The following is an 18,407-nucleotide window of genomic DNA, read 5'->3' as shown; positions in this document are numbered from 1 at the left end:
CCTGTAAAGCATGTTGAGCATACATACGCTCATGTTACCTCTCGTTTTGAGGAACTATTTTATTCTACGATACAGCCGTATGCACAGCTGTCAATGCAAACATGAAGTCCAACTAGAAACTAAATAAAACTGTGTCTAGATCTAGATCTACATCCTTCGAGTTAAAAAATAGTCATATAAAAATCATAAGAATTTACTTTCATTTTGTGTGAGTTCATTGGAGTATGAACCATAATAGAGTGGGGGCCAAATATTGTATGAGTGAGTGAGTGAGTGAGTGAGTGAGTGACTTAGGTTTAACGCCGCTTTTAACAATATTCCAGATATGTCAGCCCAGTGTGGGAGGAAAGCCCGAAGTGATGCAGGCCTGAGACGTTTACCACTTCAGAGAAACCCACGACCACGGGTGTGGTGCTGACAAACCTAGAAACATAATAGGCATGAACCGGGATTCGAACCCACAATCATAGGAACGAAGGAACGCAACTCTGCACAGAAACTAGCGTCGCCTTAGACGACTGGGCAACCCGTGCCCCCAAACATTGTATGAACGTCGTCGTTGAATATATATATTTATCAGGTTCCTGCGAACTCTAGGATACCATGGTGAACGCCGTATAAACAGCAAATAAAATGCAAATTATCTGTACAAGATATGCTATATTTTTCGAAATTCTGACATGGACTTCCCGAACAATGATTTTTTTTTTGTATTTCTTTTGGACAGAAATATCTTATGTACGCATAAGGTTATTTAGTTCCACTTCTAAAACATCCAAACTCATTTTCATTCAACAGGGACGCCTGTTTAGCCTAATTGCCTAATTTCTTCGCACAAGACATTAATAAAATGTCATATTTGGGCATGTGTTTCCAAAATATCTATATATCGATATCAAAATGTGTTCTAAAAATTGGCATTCATATATATCCTTTTTACTCATAAAACGCTGCTTTAATAGATGGTTATACAAAATATGTTTACAGACTAAACTATGTATGCAGCCTATTAATTGAAACAAACGTCAATATATTGTGTACTGCAGCGCAATAAAGGTATTGACTATGCACAATTTTCGTCCTTCAAAGGAAATTGCCTACCGACCCCCGTTGTTTATGAGGGTTATTGCTATTCATATACATCAATGTCTGTCATATTAAATAAACGGAAGCGGTGTCCAAATATTTCGAATATTTTGTAATTAGGACAATTTCTTCTCTGATGACACACATTCCCAAACCGAAAAATGGTAGCTGACCGTGAAGACGAATCCTGCTACCACGGCGTACACGAGTTAATTCCCCTAGTCGTCTCTTGCTCGTGCATGCGCAAACAAGTTTTACCTCACGTGGTGTATTCGCGTCCCAGTCAACAAACGACAGACGGCAAAAGGATGGCCTGTCTCTAGAAAATGGCGAATGTGTTTGATATTTTCAATGTCAAGCGCCCAAGCGAAGTTGACAGCGGCATCAAATCCCAAGGGGATTCAGTGTCATTCAAAACTTCTGAATTGAACTGTCAGAAAAGGGTTCAAGACAGCACGGAAGCAGACATTTTTGAAAACAAACATGGCGCGAAGGTACCCGGAAATGATACATTGGATGATGAACAAAAATCAATCAGAATGGACAACACACCTTCTTTTGTCATTCCTAAGCTGAAGAGGAAGGAAGAAGGTACATTTATGTATATGCAAACTTAGTTGACAGAAACAGAATGTTTACATTATCTGGATAATCTAGGTAATCTTTGAAACGGGTAGTCTTACGCATTCAGACCCGTGACGTCATAACATTCTTGCTGTACTAAATGTCATGCTTTCGTGACATTAATAAGTTATCATAATCAAATGTATATTTGATCCATCTATATTTTTGCATTCACACAATAGATTATGTTTATGATTTCACTTGTAATGTAAATATCTTCAAACTCGTCAGTTAGGTACGGCTAGTCAAATGCATTGAAATATTATGCATACAATATTGGCCATGTTGTTGCACCAGTCAACCTCCCAATATGATTATGCATGAAGCAGATTCGTGCTGATAGATGTTTACTCTGTTCTATCTGCTGAATGACAATTGATATCTTATTTACCAAAATTATTGGTAAGTATTATATACATGATATTATAATATAGTCTATGCATCATGGGCAGGGGAAGATTAGCAAGTTAGGGCCTAGTACAATATCAGCCTTGGCTGGATCACATGTAATACTACTGATGTAGCGTTGGAACATCAACAGCATCATAAGGTGACCCCAATTTTCAATAGATGTCAACAGATACAAGTTTTATCGTCTTAGAACTTTTGAAAATATTTAACAAATATTGCCGAACTAAATTTACAAACAAATTCAACTACCGGTACATCATGTACATGGGTAACCCAGAGGCTAACTTGAATGGCTGGTAATAATTTCATGTCACATTTCGCAAATGTTGTATCTCAAGGATGTTGACAGGTCTACAATGCTGCTTCACATGTTTATATACATGGCAATATATTCCCCGAATGTGGAATTGAGACTACCTGAGAATTCAGCACCACCATTTTACAAGCATGTCATAATATCCTACCAAATATTTTGTGAAATTTTGTTGCATAACACACATGCAAAAAAATGCCCTGGTATGTCAGTCTAGCAACAAAGTTGCCGGGGTAATGGGGTATGCATAGGCTCCTCTTAGTGATCTATCACCTTTACACACATTGTCATTGAATAAGTCCAGCAATGTTGAGAGTTTTGATATTATTTTAATAATTTTATTCAAAATTTCATTCAATATTGTTTACATTAATTTTGATGAAATAGTGTGTGATAGATAGATCGGTGTGCTGACAGCAACCACAGTCAGATAACCGTTGTTGGTGCCTTGAAGCGAACTTTAATTGATAGAGAATGGATACATCATAAATGTTATACTCTGACTCATTAGAAGTCATATTTGCTGTTGTTTGACTGTTATATGTCAACATAGATTTCTTGAGCACGGGAGCCTCAACGGTGACCATGGTGACTGGTTATTTTGTTCCATACGTAAAACATATCCCGCAATAGCGATCAGCAATACTAAAGTTATTGCTACGCTTATCATGCTTATAGTTATTGTTTTTTTAAATATATATAGTAAAGGTGCAACTATAATATATCGATATTGGAATATATTATTCCTGATAAAATGATAGTTTCAGGTGCATTTGTTATGTTCATTTCATCAAAGTTCTTTAAAGTTGTATTATTGGGTAATTTTAACCAAATCACCAGTGGATTATGAAAAAACATGTGTACAGCTGATTCTGCTTCCGGCTTAGTTTACGAGAAAACATACACAGTAATCTTAATCTCTGCATATAAAACCATGCCTTGTAGGAATGGAAATACAATACTAACAGTAGATCATCTTGTCTAGTGATGTTTTATCTCAAATTTGTATTGACCAAGTATGTTATCGCCTGTTTGTTTACTATGTTTACCCGACTGTGTTGAAGGGATACAATATAGAACTTTTCTGCTCATAATCATGATAATACTCTAATTTCCCCCCTAAAAATACTGAATACCATGGTGGAGTGGGGTGGGGTGCATTATACAATGGACATACATGTACAACGAAAAAAGTATTATTTATTGTTTATTTACCTGTTTACACGAGAGTAGCAATGCTGTGGTGCATATCTGAAGTGAAATACAGGATTAATCCATTCAATTCCAGTCAGTACTCCAAGTGTACTCTTTAGTTTTGCCTGTACTCCTATATTGAAATAATAAGGAGTACGTACTCCTGATGCTGGAAATAGCTAGTTTATGAAAGCACTTTTAGTTTCAGTATATTGTGTATTTCGGTTTAAACTTAATTCGTGGGGGTAAATGGATTATAAATGGGAACCAGTATACATATACATGATTTTTTTTTTATCCATTATTATTCAATCTGCTGAGGGACATCTTTTCAATAAATAAATTAGGTTTGTAGGCTCCAGTTCTGGCTTCACTGATCGTCACTGATTGTTAGGGTAGGTTACATTAACTATATCCTTATCCTGGATCCCTTTTACAATCAATCACCCATTTAGGATCATAAGGGTTAGGAACCAGTTTTGTGGCTATATTAGAATCTATAGTGGCTCTTAATAGTCTTCACACAAAAAAAAACATCAAGAAAGCAGGATGAAGTGGTTTAGTGTCGAATATTTTGCCTACTGGAAACTGTCCCAGAACATCCAAGAAATCAGTTTCTCCAGTTTTATTTGTTCGGTACTAGCTGACTCACTCTTGTGTCGTCATCAGCAATACTTATGCCTTCCTCATTCACTACTATATCCACATCCTTATTGTATAACCTCCTGCACTTTTCTGTCACAAAATCACCTGTCGAAATATGAAATTATTAAAAAATACCATGTCTTTCATATGTACCCACGAATTTGACGTCGGATGCCTGGTGCCGTTGTCAGTTTGCGCCATATCAGTTCTTTCCTCACCACTCAGTAACTTGTAGATTACTGAATAGGTCAAGCATGTCAAATGGCATCGGCATCACTTTTAGGTGTTAGTAGAGTAAAACCATGAGACGCCATGCCTATCTGTAACCTTCGTAAGTGTCCGTCACCTATTGTGATAAATATGATCAAGATACACAGCAATGTGTTGAGCATGTGTGAATGATTGGGTAGCTTTTTCAATGTTTACTCTGTTCCAGATAAGCTGATAAAGTATGCACAATAAATCACCAAAACACAGCTTATTTTCATTTGCTTGCAAACAAATGTGCAGGAAAACTTTCACCACCTCAATAGTTTAACAAAACTGCATGAATTACCCCCAAATCCTTTGTAACTTGCATACCTGTACTGGGTATTTCATCATAGACATCTTTTTACTTTGTTACTGATCAAATGCAGGCGGGGCTGAGGCATTAATTATGTATATGATCTCTACTGTGTTAAATATTACATGAACAAACACTGCGTCTTGTTTATTGACTATTAGTCATGTTTGTCGCAGTTGTGAGTTTGTTACACACTTGGGACACACAGGACAAGGACAGATACATAGTAGAGGTCTCCCAAAACAGAATTTTCAAAAGCTGCTTGCTCCCAATTAAGGCATGCCAGCAAGTGAAGCACATTGAAGAATGTTTTTCATGCTTGTATCATATGCATGTCACATCCTAGAATACAAAGTACATTTGATGACAATAATCTTATATCCAAAAGATTATAATATAGTATGCATATTTATATCATGCTCTTTCATGTTCTTTCGAATATTTTTCAGATTTGTTGACTGAAATTAGCAACGATTCCCATGAATTCCAACAGGAGATACTACCATCCATCAGCAAGAGTTTCCGTTGTTCCTCATCACCAAGCAGATTCTCTTATTACAGGATACGAACTGTCCACAATGGTGACCTCACACAAGCTGTAAGTAGGCATCGGTACTGGTAATATTTAGGCCCAAATCCATTGTTCAATCAACCCAGAAAGTGGCCTGGACAGAAATGTTCTACATGAATAATGCATCTGTCGGGTCTTTGTACATGGGGTGGTTGGACAGTGCCATGTGCAGCATTAGAAATTGGCACTCGTCCTGTAGTCCTTGCCATACTGCCCACTAGTTAAAGTATCACAAGGACTTGTAGAAGTTTGCCATTTTTAATGGTTTTGCCATATGTTATCATCATAAGGACAAGTGGGCTAAAAATGTTAGTGTCTACCGCTGTATGTGACACAATTTTAGGTGTGTCAAGACATAAAGTACCATTAAAGTTATGATTTATTGGAATATTTTTCTTGATAATAGTCAATATACAATACTGAAATGAAATATAAATGCATATAAGAAAATAGTACTGTTTCTGTTTTCCCCTGTTTTGACATGGGTCATTACATCCTACCAGACCGTCTCCACGTTTTAAGCAGGTTTGTTATGGATAGTTACATCCTTCCGTAGCGCCTCTGTTTTCCCCTGTTTTGAGATGGATAGTTACGGTAAAATTAGGCTTGGACCGGTAAATCATGTGATTGCCAGTCCCTGTGGATCTGCAAAATATAGTACCTTATCAAAATCTTTGTTGTTGAACAAATCATAAGCAATATTCAAATATTTCCGAACAAGGTCAGCTTGTCTGTTACCATCAAGGTTTCCCCTTGTCTACTTTTAGTGGAAGGAAATAACATTTTGCCTTGCTTCAAAGTAAAATATTTGTAGCAACTTCGTCTCGAAAAACTAAAAAATATGAAAAAAATAGTGACTGAACTTTGTGTGAATTATGTGTAGATATAACTGTGACTGCAGAGATGATGTCATTACATTGAACATGATGTTGAAGGAATTAAAACCAGGTAATTTTCATACATTTTGTATTTATTGAAAGTTGGGACTAACAAAAATTAGGGGGGACTGGTAATTTCTGGAGTTGACAGTCCACCAGGACTGGCAGTTTCTAAAGCCAGCTGGAACACTAGTTATGGATAGTTACATCCTACTGGACCATCTCTGTTTTCCCCTGTTTTGACGTGGATTGTTACATCCAACCAGACCACCTCTCTGTTTTACCCTGTTTTGACATGGATAGTTACATCCTACCTGATCACCTCTCTGTTTTACCCTGTTTTGACATGGATAGTTACATCCTACCTGATCACCTCTCTGTTTTCCCCTGTTTTGACATGGATAGTTACATCCTACCTGATCACCTCTCTGTTTTCCGCTGTTTTGACATGGATAGTTACATCCTACCAGACTGCCCTGTGTTTCCCATTTTGACATTGATTGTTACATCCTACCAGAGCTCCTCTCTGTTTTCCCTTTTTGACATGGATCATTACAACCTACCAGACCTCCTTTCTGTTTTCCCCTGTTTTGACATTGATTGTTACAACCTACCAGACTACTCTGTGTTTCCCATTTTGACATGGAAAGTTACATCCTACCTGACTACCTCTCTGTTTTCCCCTGTTTTGACTTTGATCGTTACATTCTACCGGGCCTCCTTTCTGTTTTCCCCTGTTTTGACATGGATTGTTACGTCCTACCAGACTGCCCTGTGTTTCCCCTGTTTTGACTTTGATCGTTGCAACCTACCAGACCGCCCTGTGTTTACCCCTGTTTTGACTTTGATCGTTGCAACCTACCAGACCTCCTTTCTGTTTTCCCCTGTTTTGACATTGATTGTTACATCCTACCAGACTGCCCTGTGTTTCCCATTTTGACATGGAAAGTTACATCCTACCTGACTACCTCTCTGTTTTCCCCTGTTTTGACTTTGATCGTTGCAACCTACCAGTCCGCCCTGTGTTTACCCCCTGTTTTGACTTTGATCGTTACATTCTACCGGGCCTCCTTTCTGTTTTCCCGTTTTGACATGGATTGTTACGTCCTACCAGACTGCCCTGTGTTTCCCCTGTTTTGACTTTGATCGTTGCAACCTACCAGACCGCCCTGTGTTTACCCCTGTTTTGACATTGATCGTTGCAACCTACCAGACCTCCTTTCTGTTTTCCCGTTTTGACATTGATTATTACGTCCTACCAGACTGCCCTGTGTTTCCCCTGTTTTGACTTTGATCGTTGCAACCTACCAGACCGCCCTGTGTTTACCCCTGTTTTGACATTGATCGTTGCAACCTACCAGACCTCCTTTATGTTTTCCCCTGTTTTGACATTGATTGTTACATCCTACCGGACCTCCTTCATGTTTTTCCCTCTTTTGACATTGATCGTTACAACCTACCAGACTGCCCTGTGTTTCCCATTTTGACATGGAAAGTTACATCCTACCTGACTACCTCTCTGTTTTCCCCTGTTTTGACATTGATAGTTACAACCTACCAGAGCTCCTTTCTGTTTTCCCTTTTTGACATGGAGAGTTACATCCTACCAAACTCTGTTTTCCCTTTTTGACATGGAAAGTTACATCCTACCGGACCTCCTCTCTGTTTTCCCTTTTTGAAATGGAAAGTTACATCCTACCAAACTACCTGCCTGGAGAGCAGAAAGATCAGTGCTTCAATCCCAGGCCAAGTCATACCAAAAACGGTTTACAATGATGCTTGTTTTCTCCCTGTGTTCAGTATTAAGGGGATAAAACAAGGACTCAGAGCCTGGTAGCTGTATCTGAGTGGGCTATGTGTCTATGTTCAAACTGCGGCATGGTATCTCGTTGGTCAAGCATGTCCAGACATGACATGAAGGCACACACATGCATGCACGTAGCTATTGAAGTGAAATCATCTTCAACGTGATGTTAAACCCCATTTGAATTCACCTCACATGCTGCCACTCCCTAACAAGACCATCAGCTGTTCCATTGTTCTGCATCGTACCCTGGTTTATCCATATACTCTTTATTGTGGCTCACCACATGGAGCATGCTTCACAGATGTTACACCATGTGTACAGAGATACACAGGGATTTATTTTAGTAGGACAATAATTCTGTTTTGTTCAAAATATGGATTTCTTTTGTTTATGTTCTAGTTTTCCAGGGCTTTACCTAGATCTACAAGACGTGGGTTTCATGGGACCCCAAAGAATTAAGTCCAGGGGTCCTGTTCACTAGTGTTCAGAAAAATAATGGTGTATAGTGTACTGTATTGTAAGATTTGATAACTGCTTTAGTTACATGACCTTTGTATTTTTTGTCTAGAGTTTGGTACAATGAATATTATTTTGCATTTTGTATATACATTTGTGCTAACGGGATGAACATTTCTGCACCATGTAAATCCTGTTTTCTTAACGTTTGTATAATCTATTATTACTTTGTATTAAACATTGAATTCAATGCAATAATGTAAAATTAAACATTTAAAGTGTTTCTCAATATTAGTCATGTTAATGGTAGAATACAAGCAACCTCAACCAAGCCATCTCATTAGTTATAACTTCATTAAAATGAATAGGAAATATTTTTTTCCATTTGGGGTTTAAGCTGACATTTGCTGCAGACTTGGTACCAAATATCAGCCTATGAGCAGATCTAGTGGACTAACATCTAGTTTCTAAAATAAATAAAATGTCTTAAAAAAATAGTATAAAACTGCAGTAATCTAGACTTGCCAAACATTATTAACTTGCATAGGCTGTATTGGATATGTTTGTTTCAGAGTATGACAGACTACAGGTCTAATATAAAATCCCTAATGCGTGTATCTCACGCATCCGATAGAATTTTTTATATATTGATATTATTTTTTTTAAATGGCTTCTTTATTATTTTCTTTTTGCGATTGAAGATGAAACCAATATCACCTTTATGCAGTAATATATGCTTATATCTGACCATAAAATTTAAATGTAAGCAACAAAATATTCTAAAGAATATAAAAGAGTTCTAATTAATTTTTCAAGGGGAATTGGCTGTATTTTTACCCCAGAATTTTGTAATTTTAGCCAAAGAATTCCTAAAATTTTACCGCAGAATTTGTCTAGGGCTGGTTCTGTGCCATGGCACAATCTGAGGAAGTGTTACGAGTGTTTGAAATAAAGCATAACCCAAATGTTAAAAGTTGATGTAGGTCTCTCTAGATTCAAATACTATAGGAGCAAACAAATACATATTTGCAATTTGATTAGTTTATGTGGTCATAACACCACAAGAACGTTTAGAAAGGAGAAGCTTGAATATTGCTGATATCAGTGTTAAACAGCAAGCAGCAAAGGACATTATTTCTATCAAATTTTGCCTTAAGGTAGGATTGATATTATGTATGTTTGAATTGCAAACAATGAAATTTCAAAAGAAAAGCTTGAAAATAATGAAAATTACTGTATTGATTGATCAAAAAAAGCAAATTCTGTGTTTTTTCTGCAAATCTGCAGTAGGTTTCATTTTCTGCAAATCTTTTCGTGTTTGGGGAATCTTTTTGCGTTTGCAATTATGATGGTCTTTAGGCCCAGTATTTCAGAAACCTAATGCTACAAATTGGCAAATTATTCAGTTGTAATATCATAATATTTATAGGACTGTATGCTCGCAAAATCATTGTTTGACAATGATTGACACTGATGCTTGATCCTTTTGTCTACATACTAATGTAAATATTATTCATGGTCAGACATCGCCAATTTAATGCATGGATTAATGTAAGATACGTGAGAGAAAAATCTCTTCCACTTTTTCACCTTTTTGTCTATTGATTTAGAAGGGTTATCATTTGTGAATGAATTTCTGTGTATAATTTTGGTTAGATATTAACAAAAGTTGTTTTATATATTTTACTCCTAATACAAGAACAGTATGTGATTTCCCATTGACAAGACTGCACTGATGCAAGTTAAAATCGGCTTGTGCAGGTTTATAGTCAAGTCAGTCATGTTAAGAGCTTGATTTGGCTATATCAAACATGCACAAGTGCAACCTTTTATTGAAAAATGTAACCTTATATTTATGTCTGCCTGTAAAATAATTCAAACTTTGTGTCTGAGTGTCTGACTTACCCTTAAATGTCCACACAAAATCCATCTTTGAACAAACTCAAAACCCCTAAAGTTTATTTACGACTCTACATCACCTATCTGGTATAATTTGTCATACTTTCATGGTGACGTCATCAGTGGGTACTTAGGATTATTTGCACATGGTCCTATTAATAGTATTATATTTTACAGCATTGCATCTTTATTTAAGTGACAGTGGCAGCAGGCCGGCCTATGTATCAACTTGGTTTTCATGTCAGCATGCACCAGATGCAAGTTAAATCAAGTTCCTTAAATCGATCCCTGATATTAATACAGTTGTGACTAATATTATGGCTTAGTAGAGGTGCCTTGTTATTTCACTGATAACAGGAGAGAACATAAAGGATAAGGCATTATCGTATTGGGTACACAGGTGTAATACACAATATAACGATTTTTTCCCCAAAATTGTCTGGCAGGCAAATTACATAATTCCCTGTGTATATTATGTCATTTTATGACAGTTAATTAACATTGTAAAATTTTGAACCAAAGAGTATTTTGAATAGTTATATACGACATGCCAATCAACATGCTTAGGTTTGATCTGTTGATTGGGCTCTGTGAGGCCAGATGTGCCTGATGCTGGCTGTACTTTACTGTACGTACTAAGAAAACCCTGTTCTACGGAAGTATTGTAACAAATTACGATATAATGACGTCGTAGTGATATCATATTTTCTTGAGAATAGTGCGCACCAAAGTATAATGTACACCCCCCCTCTTGGGAATTCAATATTTTTGAGAATATTTTTGTGTGTGTTTTGCGCAGTAAAATCTCCATCATATCTCTTCAGCAAATTCAGGTAACGAACAGGTGATAACAAACTTGTTAAACTTGGGATAAAACATCACTAGACATGATGATTTACAATTTAAATTGTATTTCTTGTTCTGCTTGGCATTGTTTTTTTATGTGCAGAGGTTAAGATTACTGTGTATTTTATCATAAACTATGCTAGAAATTGCAATCAGCTGGTTACACAAATTCTACCAGTCATACAGTTAAGTATTATACCCAATATTATAACTTAACAGAATTATGATGCAATGATCAGAAGAATTGTATCTGAAACTATTATTTAATGAGGAATACGAACACCTGTGTGGTCGAGTACTAGAGTGTTCCCCCTGCAGTGCTGAAGGCCTGGTGTTTGATCCCCAGCCGCGTCATACAAAAACACTTTAAAGGTTTGTACCTGTTGTTACCCTGCCTGGTGCTTATTTTATTTTATTGAGGGGCTAAAACAAGGACTGGTCAGCTGGGAGTCAGTATACTGTGCCAGAGTGGGGTATTTAAGTTAAACTGCAGCATGATATCTCATAAAATTGGCATTTGTCCAGACTAGTACAAGCAGGCACACATGCATGTACGTTGCTATAGAAGTGCAATAATCTTGAACTTGAAGTTGAACCCCATTTCACCTCACCTCTCCTCTTCAGGAACTATATTCCTATATTGTGTTCTTTTAGTTGCAGCTTTTACTAGGTGTATCTAAAACAATAATAACCACAATTGTAGCACTTTGGTACAGTTTGTTGCTATTGGCAATTACATTTATGTAAGCAATATTGTTTGGATTTTTTAAAATTGTTTCCAACTGAGTTAAGGTTTATGGTATACACTTTTCCAATCAATGGCGACCATGCTAAATGTGATTTGGGTAGTTTTCAAAACAACTATCTCTGGGCTTGGTACTATGGGTTAAGGGTTTAGCTTACAGAATCGTGTTCATGTGCTAGTCACAGACGCCTGAACAATCTCATGATATTAAATATGCTTGTCAGTAAGGCCAACTCAAATACCCTTGCTGTTGCAATGTCAAATGAAAACTAGAAAACTCTGAATAAACCGTGTACAATGTTTGTTTTTCATTTTTAATACAAAGTCTGAGATCTAATATGAGTGACCATTGAACTGTTACATTTTAGCCAGGACAAGTATTTTCATTTGCTACCCCACCCCAACACTACAAGTGTTGATCCCATTTTTCATGCCTCAATGGACCCTCCAAAACGTTTTCCTGAAAATCCCAAGGCCTGATATGTTGGAACTTTTACATGTATACAGTTACAGCCACATGAATACATATCTGATAATTAACTGAATATATAATGAATATAATGAACTTGGTATGCATAATGTAACCTCAGCTGGCAGCTGAATAGTCAATTGATTATGACAGCTGTGCAAGGAATATTCATGTGTGAGGAAGCTTACGTGTTTGTTATCTGGCAGTCAGTTTTGTTTCCTTTGTGTGTCAGGGCACTAGTTAATCATATAAAAGATGCACTAGTGCAACCTTGTTTTGAAAAATGGAACCTATTTTTTCTCTCTTCACTAACATGGTGCATGTCAAAATTTTATAAATTTGTGACTGGCATACTAAGAAAGTTTGGTACACAACATCAATATTTGAACTCAGTACACATTGTTTACCATACGGTTACCACATCATTATTCCCTGAGTGCTATTGGATATTTTCCTTTGAGTAAGAATAGGTCTTCAGCAACCCATGCTTGCCGTAAAAGGCAACTATGCTTGTTGTAAGAGGCGACTAATGGGATCAGGTGGTCAGGTTTGCTGACTTCGTTAATGCATGTCATCGATCCCAATTGCATGGATTGATGTCATGTTGACCGCCATCATATAGCTAGAATACTGCACAGAGTGTGGCGTTTAACAACAAACAAACAAACAAACAAAACATTTTCCTTGGACTTGGTGTCATCAAATGAACCTATTCAGGTCAATCTTATGATAATAACAAGGAAGCAAAAGAACGCATGGGATGTATAAAGCCATCTTGTCAGTGAATAAAAAGATTCAGAATATTCACGAGACTGATTATAAACATCTATTGTTCAATAATGAGCACATGGTTTAGTCTGGGGCAGCAAAGTTGTGATGTGAACAGTGTATGAATTAGTTTCCAAAGTTCAATGGCCATGATAATGTATCAGTCACAATCAGTGTACAGCTAAAACCCAGTTTTCGATAAACTGCTAAGTGAAAACCAAACGAAAACAGACTTTGACAGTAAATCATGCCTTAACTGACGACATGGTTCATAGAAAATGCTAGAAATAAACAAGTATTGACAACAATTTTCAACTAGACAGTCAAGAGCAAGCTTTAGGGAAATGTTACTAGCCCAATTTATAAGTCCATGGCATTTGGCTAACCTGACCACTGGATTTCAACTTGCACCAGGAGCAAGCTTATCTAGTTCCTTCAAGCCTTGTGTTTTATTTAAATGTTACCAAAATATTATGTTACTAAAATAGATGACTGGGCTAGTGTGGAAAATGAATGAAAATGAACCCGTGACTGTCAAAATTGTTATCGGTCTACTAAGCTAGACAGCTTGTATTTGATTTTTTAATTTACAGACCAGGTAGACCTAAGAAGTTTGGCAGGAAATACATTGTAGCGATAAATTTCAGACATCATTCAGACATCATTCAGACTTTGTTCATCTTGTTGATTTGACAAGATCTATTCATTTTTCCAGCGAAACATACAAGAAATATGTTTGAAAAATATCTTTAATTCTTACTCTAAATTGCTCCAGATTGCACGATTTTCAGTCTACCTCCAAGATTCTGGTCTATTACTATTAGTGATATTGCTTGGTGTCATACACTGCTGAACTGAAGGATTTCCAACTGCAGATACATTTGTTTGTTTGTTTGTTTTTGTTGTTTAACAACATAATGAGCAATTTTCCAGCTATAATGACGGAGGTCTGTAATTAATCAAGTCTGGACCAGACAATCAGGTAATTGACTTCAATGATAAACAATCAACCAAGTCATTCCATCCGATATCCACCTGATCGAGTAGGGCATGTTTCGTGTGATTGGTTTTTACATGTAGAATGTGCCTTTTAACATAGATTAACAGACATGCGTGAAATAGATGGCTTTTTGTTGAACTATTTTAGATCCTATTCTGATCTATGACAGTTGTTGCTATGTAACTGTGGGTACTGTTAATGTGACAATCATGTTTTGTAATCTAATCTGGTATAAAATACAGTTTTATGACTGACAGGATGACATATTGCAGAGTTTATTTTTTGTATAAGTCACAATTGTATAGTATTTCAGGTGTTAAATTATTCTACTATTGATCAGGTTTTGATGTTTACGTCAGCCTAATGAATAGAGGACAGTATTAATGTTCCAATAAGGAGAGTGCCTTGTAAGTGGATCACTTTTGTGCAATCCGATTTCTTCTTGTCAATAAAATGTGTTTAAGCTAATAGAAATAAGATTGCCAGTTTAGCGCATGACAAGGAAAGCCTACAACATTATGTTGGTTTAGATTACCTGACTGACCCTTATTTTCAAGGGAAGCAAAGCTTCAAGGTCTGGTGCCAACCTTCTGCCATGGTGGAGATATTGTAATTAACACCATGTGGGATATATCTCTGTGTAATTAGCAGAGGTGCATGGTATAGACATAATTAACAGTATACCTGGCATGATTTGAAATACTGATGACTTCGTATCACAATACCAATACATCGTGTTTTTCAAAAGCATGCACATTGTCATGTTGGCAAAGTTTACATAAGTGACAATTCGAATGAAATATTGAAATTAGCAGCTGATCTTTATAATTCCTAGGCCCACTTTCATTAGACCCCGACCTTAAAAGACAGGGGTGTATAATTATTCCAAGGAATTCTGTCCATCTCTCCGTCCTTCCAAGGACATGCTTTGTTTGCGACAAACTTGAAAACTACTGCAGAGTTCTTTTCAAACTTGTTGAACACTTTTTATACTAATAGGAGAGGTGCAGTTCAAAGTTTGATTTTCATATGTAGTTTTCTGGGAAAATGTGAATTTTTACATGTTTTGAACTAAGAATGTTTGTTTTACTTCAACATTTTTTCAACCTATAATCTTAGAACTACTTTATGGATTCTTTTCAAATTTAAGGAACACTTTCTATACTAAAACTAAAAGGAGAGGGGCAGTTTGATTTTGATATCTATATTTTCTGAAAAAATTAAGGTTTTGGTTTTTTCATGTTTTGAACTTGGAATTTTTTATCTTCCAACATTTATGTGACCTATAAATTGAAAACTGCCTGATGAATTCTTTTCCAGGGTGTACAATTTCTATACTAATAGGAGAAGTGCAGTGCAAGTTTGATTTCGATAAGTTGATTTTCTGAGAAAATATTGCTTTTTTTCATTTTGGACGTGTAAGGAATTTACATAAACTGATGACAAATTGCCATAAAATGTAATATGAGCATGTGCACATAATCTTGACGGACCCACAGTTTGACATCAAGCCCTAGAATGCATGACAAATTACACAACACAGGGATTAGTGATGTTGTATGGTATATAATGCTTTATATTATTGAGTGTTCGAAGATCGTTATGTGTAAAAGTTAAGAGTTAGACACACTTTTAACAGTTTTTGACACGATACATCTACATTTCAAATTTGATAAATTTGTGGGACCCGGATGCCACCAGAATTTTGTCTAATGCACCATGTTTTTCATGTCCACATGCACCTGGTGCAAATTACATCAAGTTCCATAAATTGTATATGTTTCATGTCAATACTAGTAACCATGGTGATAAGAAATTTTTTTTAACTTGTAATAGCAGAGGGGTAAGGGGATCACATGTTGTGAAAAACATAACAAATAGTTTGGTTTACTACTTCAGACAGACGGCCTCCGTGGTCTAGTGGTAGAGCGTCCGCCCGGAGAGCGAAGGTCCGGGGTTCGATCCCCGACCGCAGCATACCAAAAGACGTTAAAAGATGGTACTTGTTGTTACCCTGTCTGGCGCTCGGCATTAGTGGCTGAAACAAGGACTGGTCGGCTCGGAGTCAGTATACTGTGTCTGAGTGGGGTATTCATGTTAAACTGCGGCATGGTATCTCAGTGAGCTAGCACTATAAATCGGCATCAGTCCAGACTCTTACAAGCAGCCACACAAACACACACACGTACATGCACGTCGCTATATAAGTGCAATAATCTTGGACGTGACGTTAAACCCCATTTCACCTCACTACTGCAGACTTTGCCCTGATTGGACTCAACGAAGTTATTTTATGCAAGTCAACACGACATCTCCCATTGTAGGAGAGAGAGACTGGTTGTAGTGACACAGTTATGCTTAACTAATTACTTTCTTATCAAACTTTATTAAAAAACAGAATTTCAGTTGATTTGAAGTTGTACTTTTTGTACAAGTTGATTTGAAATGACTTCTCAACATGCCAGCAGTAATACACAATCAGAATGTCTATCTCTTGACCACGAACATTCACCTGGCTGAACTTAACTTACTACCCTTAATCTTTGCTGTCCATGACTGCCAGAATAGTTGATGGCAATGACAGTGCTATTTACAAGTTGCAAGAGGATAATTTCGATGTGTAGTTGTGTTCAACATTAACGTCATGATTTACTGGTGGAAATATGCCGACTGGCACAACTATTGCAAACAGAACCACCCTGAAGGATGGTTCTATAACCGTTTTTTAGCTGAAGGGCATTAAACAACAAACAGACTTAAAAAAGCAAATCTCAGCTGAAGACAAGCCAAGCCTGCTCGTGTTTGTGACTTGGTGGCAAGTGTTGTACTTACTTATGATGTGGTCCAGATTTCATCATGTTTGATAAGCAGTTTCAGGCCTCACAGTTACGACTAAAACGGTTGACAATGCGACCTATATTTCAATTTGTCCACTGTCTGAAATTCAGAGGTAGCCAAATGACTACCTTGAAAAATATCTTGTGGCGACTGAATTCTATTGCTACACATCTGTAGACACAAAAATAAATAACAGCTGATCTTGGAAAACACATCTGCTAACAGTTGTACTCGCAAATAATTCCTCTTAAAGTCTACAATGAACCGGAATACATAAATATTAATTTAATTAGTATTTCAGTTTAGTTGACAATGCTCAGTGGATAAGCAAGGATATACCTTTTATTATCTAGTAACATAAATTGCATCATTGTTCGAGTCACAAATAAAAAAATCAAGTAGATCTACAGTTTCCACTAATATACAATTCCAAGACTAGTGCTATGACTTGTACATATTATAATAGTTATTTGATAAACGATAATTTCAAATGTTTTAGGCTACGTACAATATTGGCTTGACGTCTTGATTTTACATGCAGTTGACTTTTAGTTGACTTTTATAGTCAGTTAACACCCTTACCTCAGGTAGATGCAGCTCATTTGAACAGCTGTTTTCTATCCATTTTCGAATTGTTTTAATGCTTTTACTGTAACAGATTGGAACATGTGGTATAAAATCGAATGGGGGATGCATAAAACCCCATACTCACAATTGATAATGCTACAACATGTAATTATTTTTTTGTTACCCCCTGGTATGTATTAAGCTTTTGAGTACCGGTATGAGATACGATAACAGCTGTGTACACCACAACAAAGACAACATTTCTGGTGTATGTGAACGGTGAGATGAAATTGGGTTTAACATCCCATCCTAAGATGTGAGTGCATGCGTGCGTGCATACGTAAAAGATCCACAAGATCACAATTTGTGCTGAGAACTTTTAAAAGACTAACAATACCCATCCAGTTGCTGAGAATTATTATGTTGATTATACAACAAATAAATATTCTATAATCACTAAATAAAGGTGAGATTCTGTACCGTGGTACTCTAGCTTTTTCTACTGGTAAAATATATGTGCCTAAAAATGCAGTTCAAGTACCACAGGAGAAGACCTCCAGACTCCTCCCTTCCTCCCTCTTGGTTAAGCTGAGCACGTCCTGTATCATATAGATGATATCAGGCTGAATTTTTTATCTTTGCTGGCAGATGAAGCATTTGTTATGGATATTTCCTAAATGATGAACATGATCGCATGTTGAACAAGAGCTCTCTTACTTCCTGAA

At 36.7% G+C, this 18,407-nt stretch overlaps 1 protein-coding gene across 1 annotated transcript in view; it reads left to right on the top strand.

Annotated features, from left to right (window-relative positions):
* The first annotated feature begins 1,376 nt into the window (after positions 1-1,376).
* The window catches only part of LOC139445636 (uncharacterized), a 71,909-nt gene continuing 54,878 nt past the window's right edge, over positions 1,377-18,407 (top strand). The window contains exons 1-2 of the mRNA XM_071226813.1: positions 1,377-1,677; positions 5,288-5,436. Of these exons, the coding sequence (XP_071082914.1) occupies positions 1,413-1,677; positions 5,288-5,436 (414 nt within the window). The 5' untranslated portion in view covers positions 1,377-1,412. The remainder of the gene's footprint in view (positions 1,678-5,287; positions 5,437-18,407) is intronic.

Source organism: Haliotis cracherodii, unplaced genomic scaffold (assembly GCF_022045235.1).
Source record: "Haliotis cracherodii isolate W230 unplaced genomic scaffold, xgHalCrac1.p SCAF_6, whole genome shotgun sequence".
Lineage (NCBI taxonomy): Eukaryota > Metazoa > Mollusca > Gastropoda > Lepetellida > Haliotidae > Haliotis > Haliotis cracherodii.
This window is presented reverse-complemented; position numbering and strand designations above follow the sequence as displayed.